At 42.1% G+C, this 21,851-nt stretch overlaps 1 protein-coding gene across 2 annotated transcripts in view; it reads left to right on the forward strand.

The window, feature by feature from the left end:
* The window catches only part of ANO2 (anoctamin 2), a 175,356-nt gene that overhangs the window by 23,670 nt on the left and 129,835 nt on the right, over nt 1-21,851 (forward strand). For both annotated transcript variants that reach the window (XM_052690528.1, XM_052690529.1), the window contains 4 exons: nt 7,384-7,482; nt 9,567-9,715; nt 11,354-11,408; nt 12,251-12,299. In XM_052690528.1, the coding sequence (XP_052546488.1) occupies nt 7,384-7,482; nt 9,567-9,715; nt 11,354-11,408; nt 12,251-12,299 (352 nt within the window). The remainder of the gene's footprint in view (nt 1-7,383; nt 7,483-9,566; nt 9,716-11,353; nt 11,409-12,250; nt 12,300-21,851) is intronic.

Here is a 21,851-nt window from a genome sequence, read left to right on the forward strand (position 1 = left end):
ATTATAATTATATTTCCTGATATATGTTGGAAATATAATATGGCTCAAAGGAAGCAGTCCAAGAGGTTTCTAGAGTGTGTGGAAGATAGTTTCTTTACACAGCTGGTACGAGAGTCTACCAGGGCTGGTGCCCTGCTTGACCCGCTCTTTGCTAACAGAGAAGGACTGGTAGCTGATGCGAAGGTTGGAGACTGTCTAGGGCAAAGCGACCATGAATACCGTAAGGCGAGCCATAGGGGGAGAAGACCGGTGTGGATGAGCCGGAAATTACTGTCAAGACTCAGGAAGAAAAAGAGAGTCTATGTCCTCTGGAAGAAGGGACAGGCTACTAGGGGAGATTACAAGGAAGTTGCTAAGGTATGCAGGGAGGAAGTCTGGAAGGTGAAAGACCATCTTGAGCTTAGATTGGCCACTGCAGTAAAGGAGAATAAGAAATCCTTTTACAAATATATCAATGGCAAGAGAAGAACCAAGGATAATCTCTATCTTTTAATTGATGCAGTGAAATTGATGCAGGGGAATGTGACCACGGATGACAAGGAGAAGGCTGAGGTCCTCAATGCCTTCTTTACATCTGCTTTTAATAATCAGACCAGTTATTTTCAGGGCACTTTGTGCCCTGATCTGGATATCCGGGCTGATACGCAGAATGTCCCCCCGGAGATTGAGACGGAGACCATTAGGGAGCTCCTCCTCCATTTGGGCAGTCACAAGTCTATGGGACTGGATGGGCTTCATCCTAGGGTGCTGAGGGAGTTGGCGGGGGTGATTGCTAAGCCGCTCTGGCTATCTACCAGTGCTCCTGGTTGACTAGAGAGGTTCCAGAGGATTGGAGGCTTGCTGATGTGACTGCCATCTACAAGAAGGGCCGTAAGAAGGATCCAGGAAACTACAGGCCTGTCAGCCTGACATCAGTGCCAGGGAAGGTCTTGGAACAAATCCTCCTGGGAGAGATCACACAGCTTGTGCATGATGTCCACGGGGTCAGGCCCAGCCAGCATGGCAGGTCATGTTTGACCAACCTCATCTCTTTTTACGACTGGGTGACCAGACTGGTAGATGAGGGAAAGGCTGTTGATGTAGTCAACCTAGACTTCAGCAAAGCCTTTGACATGGTCTCTCTCACTATCCTTTTGAGGAAAATGGCTGCCAGTGGCTTGGACAGTTTTACCCTCTGTTGGATAAGGAACTGGCTGGAGGGCCATACTCAACAGGTGGTGGTCAATGGAGTTAAGTCTAGCTGGCGACCTGTTTCAAGTGGTGTCCCCCAGGGGTTGATACTGGGGCCCATCCTGTTTAATATCTTCACTGATGACTTAGATGAGGGGATTGAGTGTGCCCTGAGTAAGTTTGCAGATGACATCAAGCTCAGAGGTGGTGTCGATCTGCCTGAGGGTAGGGAGGCCCTGCAGAGGGATCTAGAGAAGCTGGATCGCTGGGCCGAGGTGAATGAGATGAGGTTTAACAAGGCCAAGTGTCGGGTCCTGCACTTTGGCCACAACAACTCCATGCAGCGCTATAGGCTTGGGGCTGAGTGGTTGGATGACTGCGAAGAGGAAAGGGACCTGGGGGTGTTGGCTGATGCTCGGCTAAACATGTTGGTTGAGCACGCGCTGACAGTGTGCCTATGTGACCAAGAGGGCCAACAGCATCCTGGCCTGCATTAGAAATAGTGTGGCCAGCTGGAGCATGATGGTAATAGTCCCCTGCACTCAGCACTGGTGAGGCCACACCTTGATTACTGTGTTCAGTTTTGGGCCTCTCACTACAAGAAAGACATTGAGGCCCTGTAGCGTGTCCAGAGAAGGGTAATGAAAATGGTTTGGAGCACAAGCTTTATGAGGAGCAGCGGAGGGAGCTGGGATTGTTTAGTCTGGAGAAGAGGAGGCTCAGGGGAGACCTCATTGCACTCTACAACTTCCTGAAGGGAGGTTGTGATGAAAAAGGGTCTGGCCTCTTCTCCCAGGCAAATAGTAGGACGCAAGGAAATGGCCAGAAGTTGTTCCAGAGGAGGTTTAGGTTGAACATTAGGAGAAAGTTTTTCTCTCAGAGAGTGGTCAGGCATTGGAATGGCCTGCCCAGGGAGGTGGTGGAGTCACCGTCCCTGTCAGTGTTCAAGAGACGCCTGGATGAGGAGATACGAGACATGGTTTGTGTCTCGTATTTGTATCTCGCTTGTGGTACTGGGAATGGGACGGTGGTTGGACTAGATGATCTTGCAGGTCATTTCCAACCTTGCGATTCTGTGATTCTATGATTCTATGAATAAAAACGTTAAACAAGGTGGGCCCCAGTACTGACAAATCGGACTTTTCTGTTTCATCTGAGCTACTGCACGCATTTCTCTTCCTGTGCGGAATCCTTGGAGGGGTTGTGGGTATAGAGGCTGCCTGGTCCCCAGTGCCCCTGGCTCACGAAGAAGTGGTGGCTGATGGGTTAGTGCCAGCGGGCTCTGTGATGATGGCCATGTTGCTTCCCCTACAGCATGTCTGCTCTGGCGGTGCCAAGTGCATTCCTGCCACCAGCCGTGCTCTCTGCTCTATCCTTCACGCTTCTGACAGGACACAGCCCACAGCCTATTTTGTTTATGTTGGTGGAGAAAAATAGGAAATAATATCATTTTTTCTGTGAGACAGAAAAATTTCAATCAATATGCCTGTGCATATACTACATGTACAGAATACATGTATATAGATAAATATAAACTTATCTAGTGAACAACATATATACCACAGTTCATAATATTATAGTATATAGTATATATAATTATATATGATTGTATTTTTTTTCATTCTGTAATATATCACATATCACAGTACACAAAATGTAAATTGTAAATTGTAGTGTATTAAAATATATATAAAATATTTAGTATCTAATATACAGCAGTATTTATGATATATATACTCCAATCTGACACTTCTGAAGTGCAATGGTTATGATTTCACATCCAGCTCCAATACCTGTATCAATCCTGCCATTCCTCAGTGTATCTTTCTTTGATCTATGTGAAGTCAGTCCATCATCCTTTTCTCTTGTTTATCAGTTATAATCAGCCACAGGTTGATTATGCAAAGTCAAAAAGCCCAAGGCATCTGCTGATCCACATACATGAGAACTTAGTACATTATAACAGCTCATTTCTCATCGATTCCTGTACAGAGCTCGTTCTTCTCTTGCACCCTCTTATTTTAAAATGCTGTCTTTAAGAAACAGCTCAACTTTGCCATAGACTTGGCAAAGCTTGTTTTCACTTAGCTAATTTTGCTCGCTAGAGGACTGGACTTAATTTTAAATGGATCTGTTGCACTAGGTATTTGAAAACACCATGGTGACAGTGTAGGTCACAGCTATCACCACAAAGGACTCTAGTTTATTTTCCACCTGTGAGCCACAGATCACAAGTGGTTTCATGGAAAATATGTGCTTATGCTTAGGAGTTGTGTCATGCAATGTCATCAAATAGTGAGCTTCTTCACAGAAAAAGATGTTCCATGGTCCAAGTGTGATTTGTTGATAATTTCCACATCTTCCTTCATAATGCTCTATTAGAATCACCAGACTCACTTCCTGGCAGGACAGATACAAGTTATCATGAAGACCTGCTGACTGGTTTTATGAAAGACAGCTGTTCATTCTACTACAAATTAGCTGTAGTTTATGTTAAATTGATTAGTAATTCTCTTTAATACTGTGTCTATTTAATACTAATTTATTATTCTCTTTGTAATTAATTCTTCATTCCCATTGTTTCATAAAAAGATTTGACTATAATGTAAATCTGATTTTGGTACTGTTGTATTATTCTAAGTATCAGAAAAGACTAATAAGTAGTTTTAAAATGCATGACTGGAATGCTGACAAGAAAAGATTAGTTGGGGATGTGAATGTTGAGGACAGCCTTGGATGTAGCAACCATGAGATAGTGGAATTTAGGATCCTGCATGGAAGAAACAAGGCAGTAAGTACAATTACAACCCTAGAGTTCAGGAGAACAAATGTTGACCTTTTCAACTTGTATATTTGGAGGTATGCTGTGGTTTAGAGCACTAGATACTAAAGGGGTGCGAGAGAGTTGGTTGACATTGAAGCACCGCTTCTTCCAAACTCAAGATAGATGCATACCTAAGAGCAAGAAATGAAGCAAAGGTGTCAGGAGACCCGTGTGGATAGGCAAAGAGCAAACGGAAAAACTCAATTAGAAGAAGAAAGCCAGTGGAATGTGGAAAAAGGGTCTGGCCACATGGGAGGAACATAAGAAATTTGTCGGGGCATACCACAAGGAAGGCCAAGGCCCACTTCGAATTAAATCTGGTGAGGCAGGTCAAAATCAGCAAGAAAGGTTTATTTAAGTAAGTATATCAACAGTAAAAGGAAAACTAGGGAAAATGTGGGCCAGTTGCGGAATGAGTTGGCTGCTCTGGTAAGAGAAGACAATTAGAAGGCAGTCACTGAATGCCTTCTTTGCTTCAGCCTTTTGTACAAGACTGCCCCTCAGGAATTCCAAACCCTGTAAAGGGAGAAAATTTGGGGAAAGGAAGACTTCCCCTTGATCAAGGAAGATCCGGACAAAGATTATCTATAGGCAAACTCAAGGCACAAAGATCCAAGGGCCCATATAGGATGCAGCCACGAGTGCTGAGGGAGCTGGCAGAAGTGATTGCCAAACCATACTCTACCATCTTTGGAAGGTCATGGAAAACGGAAGAGGTGCCTGAAGAATGAAGGACAGCCAACGTCACACCAGCCTTCAAAAAGGGCAAGAAGGATGAGCTGAGAAACTACAGGCCAGTCAGCCTCTGTCCCAGAGATGGTGATGAAACAGCTTATTCTGGATGCTATCCCCAAGATATTGGAATTAAATAAGGTAATCAGGAGTAGCCAACATGGATTCATCAAGTGGAAATCATATTTGATCAATCCTGTAGCCTTCTATGATGTCATCATCAGTTGAGAGATGAGAGGAGAATAATGGATGCTGTGTACTTTGACTTCAGGAACGTGTTTGACAATGTCTGCCACAACATCCATGTTACCAAACTTAGATAATGTGGAATAAATGAGTGACTGCTGAGCTGGATTGAGAACTAGCTGACTAACAGAGCTAGGAGGATTGTCATCAATGGTGTAGAGTATGGTTGCTGGCCTGTATTAGGTATTACGGTCTTGCCCAAAGAGTCAGTTCTGGGTCCAGTTTTGTTCAGCATCTTCATCAACAATCTGGATGAAGGGGTAGAGTCTACCCTCAGCAGCTGATGATACAAAGATGGGAGGATTGTCTAACACACCTGATGGCTGTGCTACCTTTCAACAAGACCTGGATAGATTGGAGATTTGGGCAGAGAGGAACCTAGTGATGTTTGACAAGAGCAGGTGTAGAGTCTTGCCCCTGGTGAGGAATAACCGCATCCATCAGTATAGGTTAGTGGATGACTTGCTGGAGAGGAGCTTTGCAGAGAAAGTTCTGGGGGGTCCTGGTAGGCAGTGGATTGGCCATGAGCTAACAGTGAGTTTTTCTGGCCAAGCAGGCCAATTGTATCCTGGGGTGCATTAAAAAGAGCATGGCCAGCAGGTCAAGGGAGGGTATCCTACCCCTCCACTCTCTCCTGGTGAGGACATGCTCAGACCACTGTGTCCAATTCTGGACTTCCCATTTCAAAAAATACGGAGGTCTCGTAGAAGGAGTCCAGTGGAGGGCCAAAAGATGATTAAGGCCCTGAGCATCTCCCTTACAAGGAAAGGCTGAGTAACCTGGGTCTATTCAGCCTGGGAAAAAAAGACTGAGAGGGGATGTGAGAAATGTTTATAAACACCAAAAAGCAGGTGGGAGACAGATGGATGAGGCCAAGATCTTCTTAGTGGTGTGTAGCAATAGGACAAGTAGTAATGGCTAAAACTTGAGCATACAAAGTCCCATACTAACATGTGGAAGATCTTGTGTATGGTAAGTGTGATGGAGCATTGAAACAGTGATTTGGAACAGGTTTCGTGATTTAATGAACAAGATCAACTCATTGTCTGATTAGGAGTACAAGAAATAGTAGGATAAGAACAATTTGCTTGAAGTCAAGTGCAGAGCAGAAGAAATGTTTTGTCTTTGCTTGTTCAGATGGGCACAAAAGTACACTAATGAAACCATGTAACTTTCAAAATATCTTGTGTATGGAACCTATAGCCATAGGATTTCTGGTGATATAGGATTTCTGGTTCAGATGATACCCAAATCCAGATGATTCCCAAAACCTTGCATCTTTGTGGTGCACATACAGTTGCAGAGTAGGCAGGCAGTTCTATGTCTTTCAGAGCACTAGAAGATTTGGCTTTTAGAGCCAAAGATCAGACATGCCCAACCTGCAGCCCATGGGACACCTTGTACTGCAGCCAACCCCCTGTCACGGCAGTGCCTCTTCCCTACCAAGAAGCCTGGCATGTCCTGAGTATGTTCTGAGCATGCACCTGTCCCTCAGCAACAACCAAACCATTGGTGTGCAACTGGCAGTGACTGGAGAGAAACCAGGACACAGAATGTGCACTGTTAACTCAAGTTATGACAAATAGTTTTTATGTATTTTGATATATTGATTAAACACAGTCTTGTGAACAGCAAAAAAAATGTCTCGCTTTCTGTTTTGATGAATGGTTTTGACAACAGGTTTCAAGATTGCCAAAATAATAATTTTTCTGTATATTTGCAACTCCTCTCTCAGTTGACATATATTGCCTGTAAATTTTCAAAGTGAATGTATAGAGTTGCAATTAGATATTCAACTCAAAAAATTTTATTTTGTCTCCCTATTATACTTCTATCATACTTTACCAGATACCTATGTCAACAGAGAAAAAAATCCCTCGCTTCACAGTCACACCTTACTCATTTCATCATTACAACTTTTTTCAGTATATACATTTGTGAACAACTATTTTCAAGGATGTACAGGAAGAAAAAAATTTCATCAAAAATCTCTGATGAGCAATAAGAATTGCAGTCACTTACACTGCAACAATACTGATGCATTAGTTTCACAAAAATGTCAGATGTCTCAGTAGTTCTATGTGTTGCTCACTTTTTAATGTTTTAATTAAAATATACACAATAAACATTTTTACTTATATACATTAACTATGTTATATATTTTACCTGTGGTCAAAGACAGTTCCTCTTCTTTCATGGTGGACCTAGCAAGCCAAATGGTTGGACACCCACGCATTAGATGGTTTGGCTTTTAAAGAGAAAGTCACATTTAATCCTTGTTGCAATGGAAGTTGGTTATTCACTATGATTGCTCTTTGTTGCAAGATTTAGTTAGATAGGCCATCTTGAAACCCGATTACTGTATTCTGTTCGATAATATTGAAATTTGTTATTTTTATTACATATTTCAGAATAAGAGCCAAGGACTGAACTTTGTTCGCATTCATGCAACTTGGCAAGTACTTAGCCGAGAAGCGGAACTCCTTAAAATAAAAATGCCCACTAAAAAGGTAAATATCTTCCATTTTATAAAAACTAGTTTTATGTCTGGAGGAAGAATGATCAGAAACACAAATGTTTTGAAGCTCTTAGAGGTACACTATTCTAAATCACTCCAAATGACATGTAATACTTATTCTTTCATTTTACTATTTTGGGATGATTTAGTTTTCAGAGTTGAATTTAAGATGGGAATTTCTGAGCGGATTTCAAAGGCCCCAGAGGCAGCTCGCTGGTAGACCATGTTCTGTAGAGTGACAACAGAGGAGAGTTTTGAGGAGGGATTTGCAGTTTAGAAGGTAGTAGCTATTCAGAATTTTGTCAAGGAACTTTCTTCAAAGGTGAGATGCAGTATGTTATGATAGTGAAGGCATGTCTGTAGTGTTTTGGTTTTTACTTAACAGTTGTTCTCACCCAGTAAAAGATGCCCACACCTTAGAGTACTACTGTCTGTCACTGTCAGGGATTTGGCCAAGCTAGTCTTGCATATTCTTTATTGTAAGAGTAAGATTAAACACAGTCTCCCTCAACAGTTTACTTATAGTCAGCCTCTGAAAATGAATAGGCTTTGGACAGCTACTGTAAGTTGTCCTTTCTGCTTTTATACTTGTTTTTTTTTCTCAGTTGCAGAAATTGAATATTACCAGCTAAATAGAGCAAGCATGGCATGAAAATTCTGTTACTGTCTTAAAATTTTTGCAAAGACAGTCAGGAGATGACAGTCAGCGGGAAAAGACCTGCTTTGAAAAACTGAAACCTTGTATTTCAAAGATTTAGCAATAAAAAATGAAAAAACAAAAAAATCAGCCATTAACAACAAAAGGAAAATGCATTTCTTTCTTTTATTTTAAAAGCACAGAATTTTTTTTCTGTGATGTTATTTTTGTTTATCCAAACAACAAGTAAAATCATAAATAAAGGATTTTCAGTGGAAAGTATTCATCTTTAAACATAATAAGTTGGTTGCAAAGAACTACTTTGAAACATTCAATTTTAAAACATCTTTCAGGACAAATGACATTCTGGTGCTGTCTGAGAAAATTCAGCTACATGTGTAACTTCTGTACAGGACTGAACTGTTACAACTGTTACTTTTGATGAATGAGAATTCACCACACTGGAGCAAATTAGATGCACCAAATATTATTAGATGCGTAACAACTTCAAACAAGAACATAAATTCCCCAAAATACTGTAAGTTAAAGAATGTCTAAGTTTCCAAGGAACCTAACCGCAGTCCTTGAAAAAACTTGAGAATGTGCTGAAGGTAGGGGATCAGATGATCTAAACATTATGGAGACTTAAGATGCTTAATTAAGGAATTGCCATAAAGCCACAAGCCAGGCATCCTCACTTTCAATGGTAGGTGTATGTGGGTGCTATGTATGAGAACTACTGAGTCACAGCCTGAACCTCTGATTGATCACCTGAGGCAAGCAATGAGTCAGCCAGAGAAGAACAGGTGAAGGCAACTCACCTGTGCTGCCTGGCTCCACCCCTCCTAGACCTATTGAAGAGCTAGCTACCAGTGGGGAGGGATCTCTTCTGAGATCTGCTCTGCTGGAGTTTTGCAAGTGAGCCCAGGATAGGGGTGAGCTTTCTATCTGTTTTCTTTTTGTTATCATAATCTGCTTTGCTAAACTCTCTTGTGTATTTTGTAATTATAACATCTTAATATTTGTTTATTATACAGCCATTAGACAAAACTAGCAATTATTATCCAAAAATAACATTTATTCTTGGTAGTATCATTGACAGTGATTAAAATTCTTTCTTGCTTTGTCCCCCTCTATTTCCAGTTGCAGTTACAAAGTCAAAATCATTGCTCTATCTTTCTATCATACCCTCGCAGCTCCTAGCTGAGAAGAGTTAGTAAGGGTTTTTCTTGTGCTATCAGTTTTCTTCTGCAAGAAGTTTGTGTCCCTGGAACTGAAACCTTAGCAGATTCAGGTGCTTGCTCTTACATTAGAATTTATATTAAGGTGCTTATTTTAAATATAGAATTATATATGTGAGTTATTATATATGGTGGGTTTTTCATTCTAGTGGGTTTTTTTTGGAAGTCATGTTCATATGAGACATTTTACTTACTCAGATGTACGAAATCAAAAAAGAAGAGGGAATAATCAAAAAGTTAAGTGAAATATGGTGCAAGTTGTCTGAACCTCTGCAACCCCAAGTGCCACAAGAAGATACCAGGATGAAAAGCCTGTCTTATCCATTTTCCAGAGAAAAAATGTATTTGTGAGTACCTTAAACTGTAAAGAGCAATGAATAAAACTAGGACAAATGACATAAGAGATTTTCAACCAAAAAGCAGAAATTTGTTAAGATTGCACCATTTCTGGGATTTCTATGAAAATGCGCATTAACACTGACATCAGTTTCAGAGGATTAAGAGAAATCAAAGTTGAAAAGAATTTTGTCAATGTTCTTCTTTCTGCTAAGTAAGGCACTTAAAGCAGTGCAAAAATAAATTAACTATGTTCTTATAATGAACTGTAGAAACATAGCAACAAATTTGTGGTTAACAGGATAGTAATATTACTGCTTGTTTTGAGACAAGAAATAGATATATTAGATATAAATAGAAATGAGATATAGAAATTTGGAAATATATTTCCTCTTGCAAGATTTATTGTAGTATGAGACCTCTTCCAAGAGTAATACCTCCTATTATTATTATGTTGGCCCACAGAATCAGAAGCAGATATTAGTGGTATGGAAGTAAAGGTTGAAATTTCCCAACAATATTCCATTAAATTTTGTTGCCATAAGACAGACAGTGCAGTCTGACAAAATACTGTCTGTTGTGTAGGTGTGTATGAAACAGAAGTGTGAAAATGAATTCCTCCCTGTGGAAAAAATTAAATCCATTGACACTTGCTGAACATTTATGGAGATGAAACAGTATATGTCAGCACAGTGAGATGATGAGTAGTGTGTTTCAGCAGAGGCAGCAGCAACATGAAACAGAAAACGTGTTCAGGGCAGCCAAATAGATTTTTACAAGTGCTGCATGCAGGCTCTTGTTCATTGCTGGCAAAAATACATAGTTAATGGCAGTGACTATGTTGAAAAATAGCATTTTGAATTTAAGAATTAATTCTATCAAATAGTGTCTTTGTGCTTTTTTAATTTATTGTAGCTTCCATGGAAATAAATAGGAGTTTATTTTGATCCAGAGTGACTACATAATTAAAGTTTGGCTAGCAATATGAAGATAAGAAATTCTTGTCACTTTCTCTTTCACTCAGAATAATATATCTGGATGTTATATATCTCACCACCACCCCCCCCCCCCTTTTTTTTTTTTTTTGCTCATGTTTTTCCTTGGGTTTATGTGTGAAAAAACAAATTAAGTGAAAAATAAAACATATCATTTATTGTGTCCTCTTTGAAAACTTTTACTAATGTGAAATACACCGAAAGTGAATTAGGGGAATAAATTGGGAAGGCTAATTTAACAAATAATGATTCCAGTGGAAGTGTTATTTTTAAAGCAAGTGAAACATTGACTGCAGAAGAATAATAAGCATATATATAGATTAGGCAAGTTAGAATGTCACAATTGCATAGGGTTGAGACTATTTTATAAAGACTGAAATGTCAGTTTGTCTAAACAACAAACATTCTCCTTAAAAGAAAGGCATTTTACTTTAGTTAATATTTATGTACCTTTTGTGCCCACTGTTACTGCAGTCCCAGTAGAATTCTGAATGATGGGGCACAGTATATCGTGCAGTTTCATCTTCATTTCCTTAAAACATTTCTTTATCTTACTTGCTGTGGTTTGTGAGTTCATTCTAAATCAAAATCTTGTATATTGTTTCATTCACTTCTGAAAACATACCTGATTTTTTTTCTCTTAACATTTTTCAGGTATAACATCAGAGATAAAGACACATTTTTTGACAATGCTACGCGCAGTCGAATAGTAAGTAAGCAAAAGTAACTTCTTGCACGGAATGAGATTTAATAGTGTTGACTACTTTGAAATACCATCATTTTATTCATTTCTCTTTTCCTATAAAGCACTAAGCAGTGAAGTGTAATATGACTGTAAGCATATATATGTGAGAAATGCTCTGCTGAAGCTACACAGTAGTCCATATAGCTTGGTGAGAGTAGATACTGTGGAAGGATGTACTGCTGACTCGAGACTATTGTTAAAAGTTGTCATTAAGTCTTACTTCCTGCTGTTTAGTCAGATCCTCTTCCATGAAAGTGTCTCCTCTACAGTCCTATAGTAATTTACTTGCTCTGGTAGTCTTTGATGAGAAACCTTTTATCGTGTTCCTGATGTTCTGTTTAGTCTCCAGAGGGATATCAAGGCAGGATTTCTCTTTATGGATGCTATGCAACTCCTCTCCAGCATACTATGTTTTCCATATACACTTTGGCTTCATAGATACAGTGTATGACAGTATATATCCTGATTACTTCAATATGTAGCTTAATGTTATACCTCCAAATCTGATTTTTTTTTTTCCCTTAAAGTTGGATTATTTTGTGATTTTTCTGTAGTTTAAAATGCTCATTATACCTGAACTCCTTACACTTCTAATGGTTTTGTAAGACTGTGACACAGCAAAACACAGCCTCTACATTACTGTCAGAAATTCAAATAGTATGAATTGTTATATCGCTGTTAAGTTTTAACTAGTAACTGCAACAGAAGTTACTAATTCCTGAAGTTTCATTCTATTGCCTCCTCTGTGAGGTAGATAATTTTAAAAGACAATTTTCCAGTTATATCACTATTATTCTTTTTCATAGGTACATGAGATTTTGAAGCGCACTTCTACAAAGACCAGAAACAGCATGGGTAAGAAGGGAAGATAACCATGAATGTCCTTTTAAAAGGAATTGCTTAAGTATCTCAATGAATATTTGTAAAAAACAGGTAAATGAGGATGCTGAAGAGTGTCCTTCCAGAGGGTTTTATACATCAGTGTCTTAAGACTGCCTTTGCCAAGAATAAAAGCAGGGTAGTTGTCATAAGAGACTCCCTTCTGAGAGGAACAGAGGGCTCATTGTGCTGTCAGGTTTACTCACAGGGAAGTCAATTCTCTTTGTGGCCCAACTTAGGGAGGACATTAGTAGTGTTCCTAGTCATCCTAGTTACTAGCTATTACTAGTTAATAGTGGTAGTAGTGGTCCTAGGAAGCAGCAAAACTGATTCTAGAAGTTCTTCATGATACCAAAGTATCATTGGGAAACCAATAATAATTTATACAAAGAAGTTGACCAATTCAACTGGTGATGAGATTCTCTGGCTGAAGACTCTCCTTCTCAGGAAGTGACATTTGTCAAAAGACATTCTTCCTTCAGAGGCTAACCCTTAAATAAGCCCAGGACCCTGGATCCACCCCTTACAGTTACAGGGAAAGGGCAAGTAAACTGCATGCAACTGATCTTTCCTCCAGGCTAGCCACCCCCTTCAGCAGATATTCAATCATCAGTATGTGTCATGATGTAACAGTTCCCCTACACTCCACCCCTTCAGCATGAACAGTGATTCACACATTCACCTACTTCAATTACAATATTGAACCAGTAGTTCTTGTCACAAAGTAATTAAAAAGATCTGATAATTCAGCCGTGACATAACAGCATGAACAGTGACTGAACATGTTAATTTCAACTACAATATGGAATCGGTAGTTCTTGTCACAGTGTGTATAATCAATGAATATAAAGATGTTATAAATATGAAATAAATCAAAGAGTTTGGCTAAGCTGGTTATAATAACAAAAATAATAGACAGAATGCTTACCTGTGTCCTGGGCTCACTATAAAACTCTGAGGAGGGATCTCCAAAAGAGATTCTTTCCCACTGGTAGTCAGCTTTTAAATGGGTCTAGGAGAGGTGGAGCCAGGGTCCAACCCTTCTGGCAGCAAAGGTGAATTGCCTTCACCTGTGCTCCTGTGTCTGACTCATGGCTTGCCTCAGGTGATTAATCAGAGGTTCAGGCTGTAATTCAGCAGTTCCCATGCACTCCACCCCTTCACACCGTGAACCGATGATCAGGTTGACTAAAGGCTAAGCTTTTCCTAATACAGAGATCCGTTATATTGCAACACTTACACAGTTTCCATCTTGATGCATGTTGGTAAGATTCAAGATGAGTGATGATTGGTGAACATTCATAATCTTTTATGGGCCAGTGCTCAGTGATGTTACTGGAGGCATGCAGTCATGAGGTGCAGGTCCGTCCTATATTCCAGACCACCACTGGGTGTTGCACGTGACAGTAGCACTGGAACGCTCTGTTGGCATTTTGTTACTTCCAGTGATCCTGAAGGCTCAAAGACTCACAGGGAGTAATACAGATGTTTCAGAGGTACCAGAAGGAGAAGGTCTGGTCTCCAGGGCAAGATACAGGCCGTATTTCTATCTTGGGTCAACACTTCAGCTTGTTCTGGGGCATGTCCTGGCTGCCTATACCACACCTTCTGGATGGATGTCTGAGGCTGCATAATTATATCAGGCATCAGAAGGGGTGTCCTGATCTGCCATAGGGACATGATGGAGGTCCCTTTAGCGATGAAGATCGGAGTGTTGACCACAATATCAGTAGACCTATGTACCTATGTAATACTGAGCCTTCAGCCTCCAATAATATCCCCCAAGGTGCAAGTAGGCCACACCACTTGGGTCCTACCTTCACCTTCCAAGGTCTTTACGGGTACCTGGATCTAAATTCTCAGGGTCAGGGAGCAGAATATTATTTCCATTACAAAGCTGGGGTCTTACCTGATGATCAGTGCCTGTAATTTGGATCCTAAGACCCATGTTGTCTGCAACATTCTCAGGGCACTGGGTCTGCCATCTCAGGGTCTTTCATTCAGGTCCTGCAAGGTTTCATACAGTCTTTTAATGCATCCCTGCAGGGACTGGGAGTCTGTCTTCAGGGCAGCCTTAAGAATACCGTTATAACATTCAATGAGGCCTGCCCCCGTTGGATTATATGGCAGGTAGAATCACCATTCAGTGTTATTTTCTTCTGCCCAGCACTGTATGGCTTTAGTTGCACCAGGAAAATGAGTCCCTTGGTTGCTCTGGATGACTTGAGGCATCCCGTAGGCAGACATCAGTTTATTGAGTGCCTTGATGGTATATGCCTGATTTGCTTTTGGTACTGGATAGGCCTGCAGTAGCCCACTGGCAGTGTCGACACAGGTCAGGGCGTATCTCACTCCCTCAGACTGAGGAATGGGCTCAGTGTAATCAACCTGCTGGAGAGGGTTGTGTCCTCTAGCAAGATGGGCTGTTGTTTCAGGCAACGAACTCGATCTCATCTTAGAGCAACCGTGCAATCCCAGCATGCCTGGATGATGTCCGGTAGCTGTATGGGCAGTCCCCATGCTTTAGCAGCTGCCCACACTGTCTTCTGCCCTGCATGCCATAGCTTCTGATGTAACCAGAGGGCAATGTTCTCAGATGGTGAATTCTCAATCCATTGAATTCGGGCCAGCATGTCAGCTTCATCGTTTCCTGGTGACTGTAGGGGCTGATGACCAGAAACATGGTAGACACATAGTCCTGTGTCTGACTGTATTCCATAAGTCTAACCGTATATCCTTGCCTCAGATTGGTCGGGCATGGATAGTCTATTCCTGGGTGGCCCACTGTGTAATCCATATAGTGAGCCCCTGTTACACAGCCCAACTATCTGTACAGATATTCAGAATCATCACCAGGTTCCTTGGTTATAACCATCCACATGGCTTGCAGTTCTGCCCATTGGCTGCTCTGAACACCCCCTTCATTAAGATTTTTTAACTGCAAGTAGGTTTTTATCTCCCTACTTGATGTGTCCATTAGGGAAGCAATATTGGGTATGGCTGCATGAATAGGTGGTGTGACCTTATTTAATTCCCTGTAATCCACTGTCATTCTCCACGTGCCATCAGACTTTTGCACTGGCCATATGAGGGAGTTATATGGGCTGTGTGCAGGTCTTATAATGCCCACTTTTTCTATTTCCTGCACTGTTCTCGATATTTCATCTTGCCCACCCAGGATTCTATACTGTCATACTTTAGTAATCTGGCACGGTTTCGGCAGGCAAATAGGCCCATGTTTCGCTTGGCCTCTTAATATTGCCTTCACTACCTGGATACTGATACATCTCTGTCAAAGTCTGAAGTCTCCCACAGTTGTTTGGAGAGCAAGACCCCATAGAATATCTATGCCCAGAATGTATTCCTGAACTGGGGCAATAGACACCTTATACTCCTGAGGTGGGAGACGCCAACCCCCAGTTTTAACCATGCTTGGGTGATAGGAACAGTCTGTCCCCCAAAACCACCAATCATCACTCTGTCTCCATCAAATTTGTTTGGATCTCTGTAGATAATTGATGTTTCTGCTCCAGTGTCCACTAATGCCATAACTCTATGAATATTTTTTCGGGACCAATAAACTTCAATTCTACATAGGGCCTCCAGTCCCATTTGGAGGCCCTAGGGGGACTAACATCTCTCATCACACCATGAATTGTGCTATGCCCAATTGTTTTGCTTCCAATGGCTCAGGCATTGCGGTCTGAGACATCTGAGGTGGCTTTTTTTTTTTTTTTTTTTTTTTTTTTTTATTAGGAACTATGAAATCTTTTAGGTTCCATGTTGTCATTGGTATTCTCTCTATAACCCTTACCCTTGGTTTCTTAGGGTAGCTCTGAAATTTTTGATTGTCCTTTAGTTGTCTCCAAAGCTGGAGAAGGACATGGTTGGGCTGGGGGTCAATCTTAGCATATTGGACTCCAGCCCGAATTAAATCATTAAACATCTGTTTTTGGGAGACCCTTATGGGTCCCAATTGAGGAGCTCGAGTAGCCAGCATCTTGGTTTTAGTCACCAGCAGGACCTTGGCTTCTTCTTATGTTGCGCCTGGTCCACAGGTGTTCTGTTTCTCCTAGGTTGGCCACTAACTGGGTAGCCTGCTGGACTACAGCTTCTGAGGCCACCAGGGGATTTAATATAGAGACCGAAGTACCATACAAATGAGAGGGAGCTTGCTGTAGAATTAAGTCTCTCATCCCTACTGAGAATTTGACCATGTCAGGGCCATCAAATGTGTCTTCATAAATTACTTCTCATGTGCCTAGTTTGCAGATACAATTTTGAAGGTCCCCCATGGAGGACCACATACCTGTATGTAGACCAGATTTATTTGGCCCTACCATACAGCAGGCCACTATTAACTATTCTATTTTAGAATGGTTTTCATTAAGACATTGATTACCTGCATATAACCACTGCCTGAGAGCAGGATGGACAGTCATGGTGGCCAACTTGGCTACTTCTGGGCCATTCACCAAAACACTTTGCCCCAGAATCCCACAGTCTCAATAACCAGGCTGGCACACTTTCTCTAGGCTTCTGCCAAAATTGCAGTACTAAATCCATCAATTCTGTTGCTGCATATGGCTGGGTTGTTACATGCAAAATGAGTCTGGGCAGGGGGCCACAGGTCAGGTAGCACCCCTGCCGGTCTGTCCTGTACTTTTTTTTTGTTTCCTGAGTTATAACAGGCAAGATTTCTAGTGAATCTGTCAAAATTGGAGATTTGAGACCTAATTTAGATTTTATTTTCCTGATCAATGAAGTCCGTTGATTCAGGAATCTGATCATTGTTTTTTGAAATGTTACAAACTTGACCTATTGGAAGAAGCAGAATTGTTTTCTTCCCTGTTAGTATGCTAAGTTCTTGCACTAAATTTCAATGTGGTTTCTCAAAAGTTGGTTTTCATTTTCTAAAGTATTATTCCTCACTTTTGCATGATTTAAAGCATTTAATATTGGCCATGGCATTGTGGGGGCAGCTAATTGTCTTTCTTTCATTATTAGTATGTCTTTGCTAAATCCCTTTGCTAAATCCCATGCGATTATGGGGAAATATTTCCCTTAACACGTGGGGGACCCCATAGCCTTCACCTGTGCTCCCGTGGCTGACTCATTGCTCACCTCAGCTGATCAATCAGAGGTTCAGGTCATGATTCAGCAGTTCCCATACACAATGTAATAAAATCTGCAAATTCAGCTGTCCATTTAGACTCATAGAATCAGAAGGTTGGGAAGGGCCTACAAGATCATCTAGTCCAACCATCCTCCTACCACCATTACTACCCACAAGCTACTAAACCTTATCTTGTAGCTCCTCTTCTAGACACCTCTTGAATACTGCCAAGGATGGTGACTCCACCACCTCCCTGGGCAGGCCATTCCAGTGCCCGACCACTCTCTGAGAGAAAAAGATTTTCCTCATGTCTAATCTAAATCTCCCCTGGTGCAACTTGTGGCCATTTCCTCAAGTTCTATTTGTTGTCTGGGAGAAGAAGCTGAACCTCTCCTCATCACAGCCTTTCTTCAGGAAGTTGTAGAGTGCAGTGAGGTCTCCCCTGAGCCTCCTCTTCTCCAGACTGAGTAATCCCAGCTCCCTTAGCCATTCCTCATAAGACTTGTGTTCCAGACCTCTCACCAGATTTGTTGCCCTCCTCTGGACACATTCCAGGGCCCTGATGTCTTTCTTGTAGTGAGGGGCCCAAAACTGAACACAGTACTCAAGGAGTGGCCTCACCAGTTCTTGGCCACCTGAGCACACTGTCGGCTCATGTTTAGCCGAGCATCAACCAACGCCTCCAGGTCCCTTTCCTCTTCACAGACATCCCCACTCAGCCCCAGGCCTATATCGCTGCATAGGGTTATTGTGGCCAAAGTTCAGGACCAGGCACTGGGCCTTATTGAACCTCATCCCATTAACTTCGGCTCAGTGATCCAGCCTATCCAGATCCCTCTGAAGGGCCTACCCTGAGGCAGATCGACACTACCTCCCATCTTGGTGTCATTGGCGTATTTACTGAGGGTATACTCAATTCCCTCATCTAAATCACCAATAAAGATGTTATACAAGATGGGTCCCAGCTGGTACCCCTGGGGGACACCACTTGTAACGGGTTGCCATCTGAACTTAACTCTATTAACTACTTGTGCCATTGGGCACGGCCCTCTAGTCAGTTCCTTACCCAGAGAAGTGTATTCCTTTCCAGACCACAGGCAGCCAGTTTCCCCAGGAGAATACTGTGAGAGATTGTGCCAAAGGCTTTGCTGAAGTCTACCCAGACTACATCAACAGCCTTTCCCTCATCTACCAGTCTGGTCACCCACTCATAGAGGGAAATGAGGTTGGTCAAGCATGACCTGCCTTTCACGAACCCATTGGCTGCGCCTGATCCCCTGGATGCCACGCATGTGCTGTGTAATCTCACCCAAAATGATTTGCTCCATTATTTTCCCTGGTACTGAGGTCAGGTTGACAGACCTGCAGTTCCCCAGATCCTCCTTATGGCCCTTCTTGTAGATGGGAGTCACACCGGCAAGTCTCTAATCCTCCAGGATCTCTCCAGATAAGCAGGAGCACTCATAGATGGTGGAGGGTGTCTGGTCCCATGGACTTGTGACAGTCCAGATGGTGGAGGAGCTCTCTAACTGTGTCCAACTGAATCACCAGGGGTGTATTCTGCAAACCATCCCAGATTTCCAGATCAGGGTATAAAATGCCCTGAAGAAAACTGATCTGCCCATTAAAGGCAGATGCAAAGAAGGCATTGAGGACCTCAGCCTTCTCATCCTCAGTGGTCGCATTCCCCGTTGCTTTAAGTAAAGGATGGAATTTCTCCTTGGTTCTTTTCTTTCCGTTGATATATTTGTAAAAGGATATCTTATTCTCTTTTATTGCAGTGGCCAATCTGAGTTCAAGTTGGGCTTTTGCCTTCCTAACTTCCTTCCTGCATACCTTAGCAACCTCCTTGTAATTTCCCCAAGTACCCTGTCCCTTCTGCCAGAGGATGTAGACTCTCTTTTTCCTCTGGAGTCTCAACAATAGTTCCCAGTTTATCCACACTTGTCTTCTTCCCCTATGGCTCGACTTATGGCATAGAACAGGAATAGCCTGTTCTTGTGCCTATAAGATTTCCATCTTGAGGAGCATCCAGGCTTCCTGGACCCCTTTACCCTTAAGGAGTCACTGCCAAGGGACCCCTGTAAGAAGCTTCCTGAACAGATCAAAGTCTGCCCTCTTGAAGCTCAAGATAGCAGTTTTGCTAGTCACCCTTCTGACATCTCCAAGAATAGAGAACTCTACAATTTCATGGTCGCTCTGCCCTAGACAGTCTCCAACCTTTGCATCACCTACCAGTCCTTCTCTGTTAGCTAAGAGCAGGTCAAGCAGGGCACCATCCCTGGTAGGCTCTCGTACCAGCTGTGTAAGGAAGCTATCTTCCACACACTCTAGAAACCTCTTGGACTGCTTCCTCTGTGCTCTGCACTGTATTGTATTTCCAACATATATCAGGGAAGTTGAAGTCTCCTATGAGAATGAGTGCTGGTGATTGTGCAACTTCAGCAAGCTGCTCATAGAATGCCATGTCCTTCTCTTCATGCTGATTAGGCGGTCTATAACAGAACCCCATCAAGGTGTTGCCCCTACAGGCCTTCCCTCTGATCCTTATCCATAGACATTCAACTTTATCATTCCCAACCCCAAGCTCTTCAACATCAAAATACTCTTTTTAATGTAAAGGGCCACACCACCACCCTATTTTCCTTGTCTACCCCTTGTAGACAAGGAGCTTGTAGCCATACATCATAGCACTCCAGTCATGAGAGTGGTCCCACCATGTTTCGGTGATAGCAACTACGTCATAGTTATCCTGCCACACAATCGCTTCCAGCTCCTCCTGCTTGCCTATGCTGTATGCATTGATGTAGATGCAGTTCAGCGGAGTCATCTGCCTCACCCCAACTCAACCATTATTCCCCTAGGCTCATCTCTGGTGACCCGTTTCCCTGACATAGCTAGTTTAAGGCTCTTTAAATAAGCCCTGATAGCTCCTGTGCTAGGTTTGTCCCTGCATGGACAACAGGCCAGGGGCTGATAAACTGCCTTATGATCAAAGAACCCAAAGTTTCTGCCTTGACATCAGCCTCCGAGCCAATTATTCATTACTTGTGCTTTTCAAGCCTGCTCTGTGTCCTCTCATGAGAGCTATGAGCAGCATCAAACAGATTAACAGGGGTCACCATAACCAATTTATCAGCAACAGCATTACCCTCCCCTAAACCAAGTGTGTTTATGTGGCTGTGAATATGGATGACACAATATGGTTCCTTTCTTTGCCGTAATGTATGTTTAAGGTGTAAAACATAGAGGTGAGCCACACATTCCTGTTGTCCCTAATGTGAGCATCCTCAATTCTTTGACATACACCAGCCGCATAGAGGGAGTCGGTTAAAACATTTAGGGTTTCATTTAGCCACGCAGTAAAGGCCCATAAAATCACTTTTAGTTCCATAGTTTGTAAGCTGCCTTGCAGCTCCGTTGGCACAAACTGATTTGTGCCACAATAGCTTCCAGCACAATAGCTTCCAGCTATTCTTCCACCATACACAGACAGCTTTGTGGCTCTGGCGTCCAGTGTCAGTATATACTGTGTGACCATTCACCAGTCGTCTCGAATACTGAGGTATTCCAATTCAGTCACTGCGCTACTTGCTGATCTGGGTGTTCTGTATGCAGACAGCCAGGATACCCTTCTAAAGCCAACTGTAAGAAGAGGGAATTATGGGGTATACCCACTCTGCCCAGTGTGAGGTAAAGGGTAAACTAATATTGTCACTTGCCCCACTATATAGAGAACTCTGTCTCTGCCCATACAAATCAGTTCAGCTACTATATCGATACGAGTCATAAGGACGACCGAGGCTGAACAGGGGAAAACAGCCATTCTAGCAAAAAAAAAAACCAAAACACAGAAAGGGAAGTAGAGGATTGTTTAGTAGGCCTGTTTTGAGGAGAAGTGTGCCTTTCTTTCCACTGACAGATGACTGCAAAGGTGTGCCTCTCCTGGACACATACAACAAGAGAAATGTCATGAAGTAGGGATTGAAGATGACTAACTTCTGACTGAATTTGGGCAGTAATCTGAATTAGAGCCTGCTTAGCCTCAGGCGTCCGTACAATTGTATCATTAGCACATTTTCCCCTTAACAACTGTAACAACTGCTCTAATTGAGAGTTAGAAATGCCAAAGGATGACTGTAGCAAGTAGTAAGTTACCTAAAAGAATTTGCAAGTCGGGAAGTGTAGAAATGTCAATTTTCAATTCTGCAGCCTGAGAGTGTATCATAGAATCTGATAATTTCCAACCCAGATATAACATAGGAAAGGCGCATTTCACTTTCTCTGGTGCCGCTGGAAGGCCAAATTGAGAGAGATGGGAGATTCATTGTACTTCCCAGCTATTATCAAAAGGCTGTTCCTGACAGTACAGTATGTCATCCACGTAGTGATAAATGATCATATGAGGGTTT

This window comes from Tympanuchus pallidicinctus, unplaced genomic scaffold (assembly GCF_026119805.1).
Source record: "Tympanuchus pallidicinctus isolate F22 unplaced genomic scaffold, pur_lepc_1.0 scaffold27, whole genome shotgun sequence".
Taxonomy (NCBI): domain Eukaryota; kingdom Metazoa; phylum Chordata; class Aves; order Galliformes; family Phasianidae; genus Tympanuchus; species Tympanuchus pallidicinctus.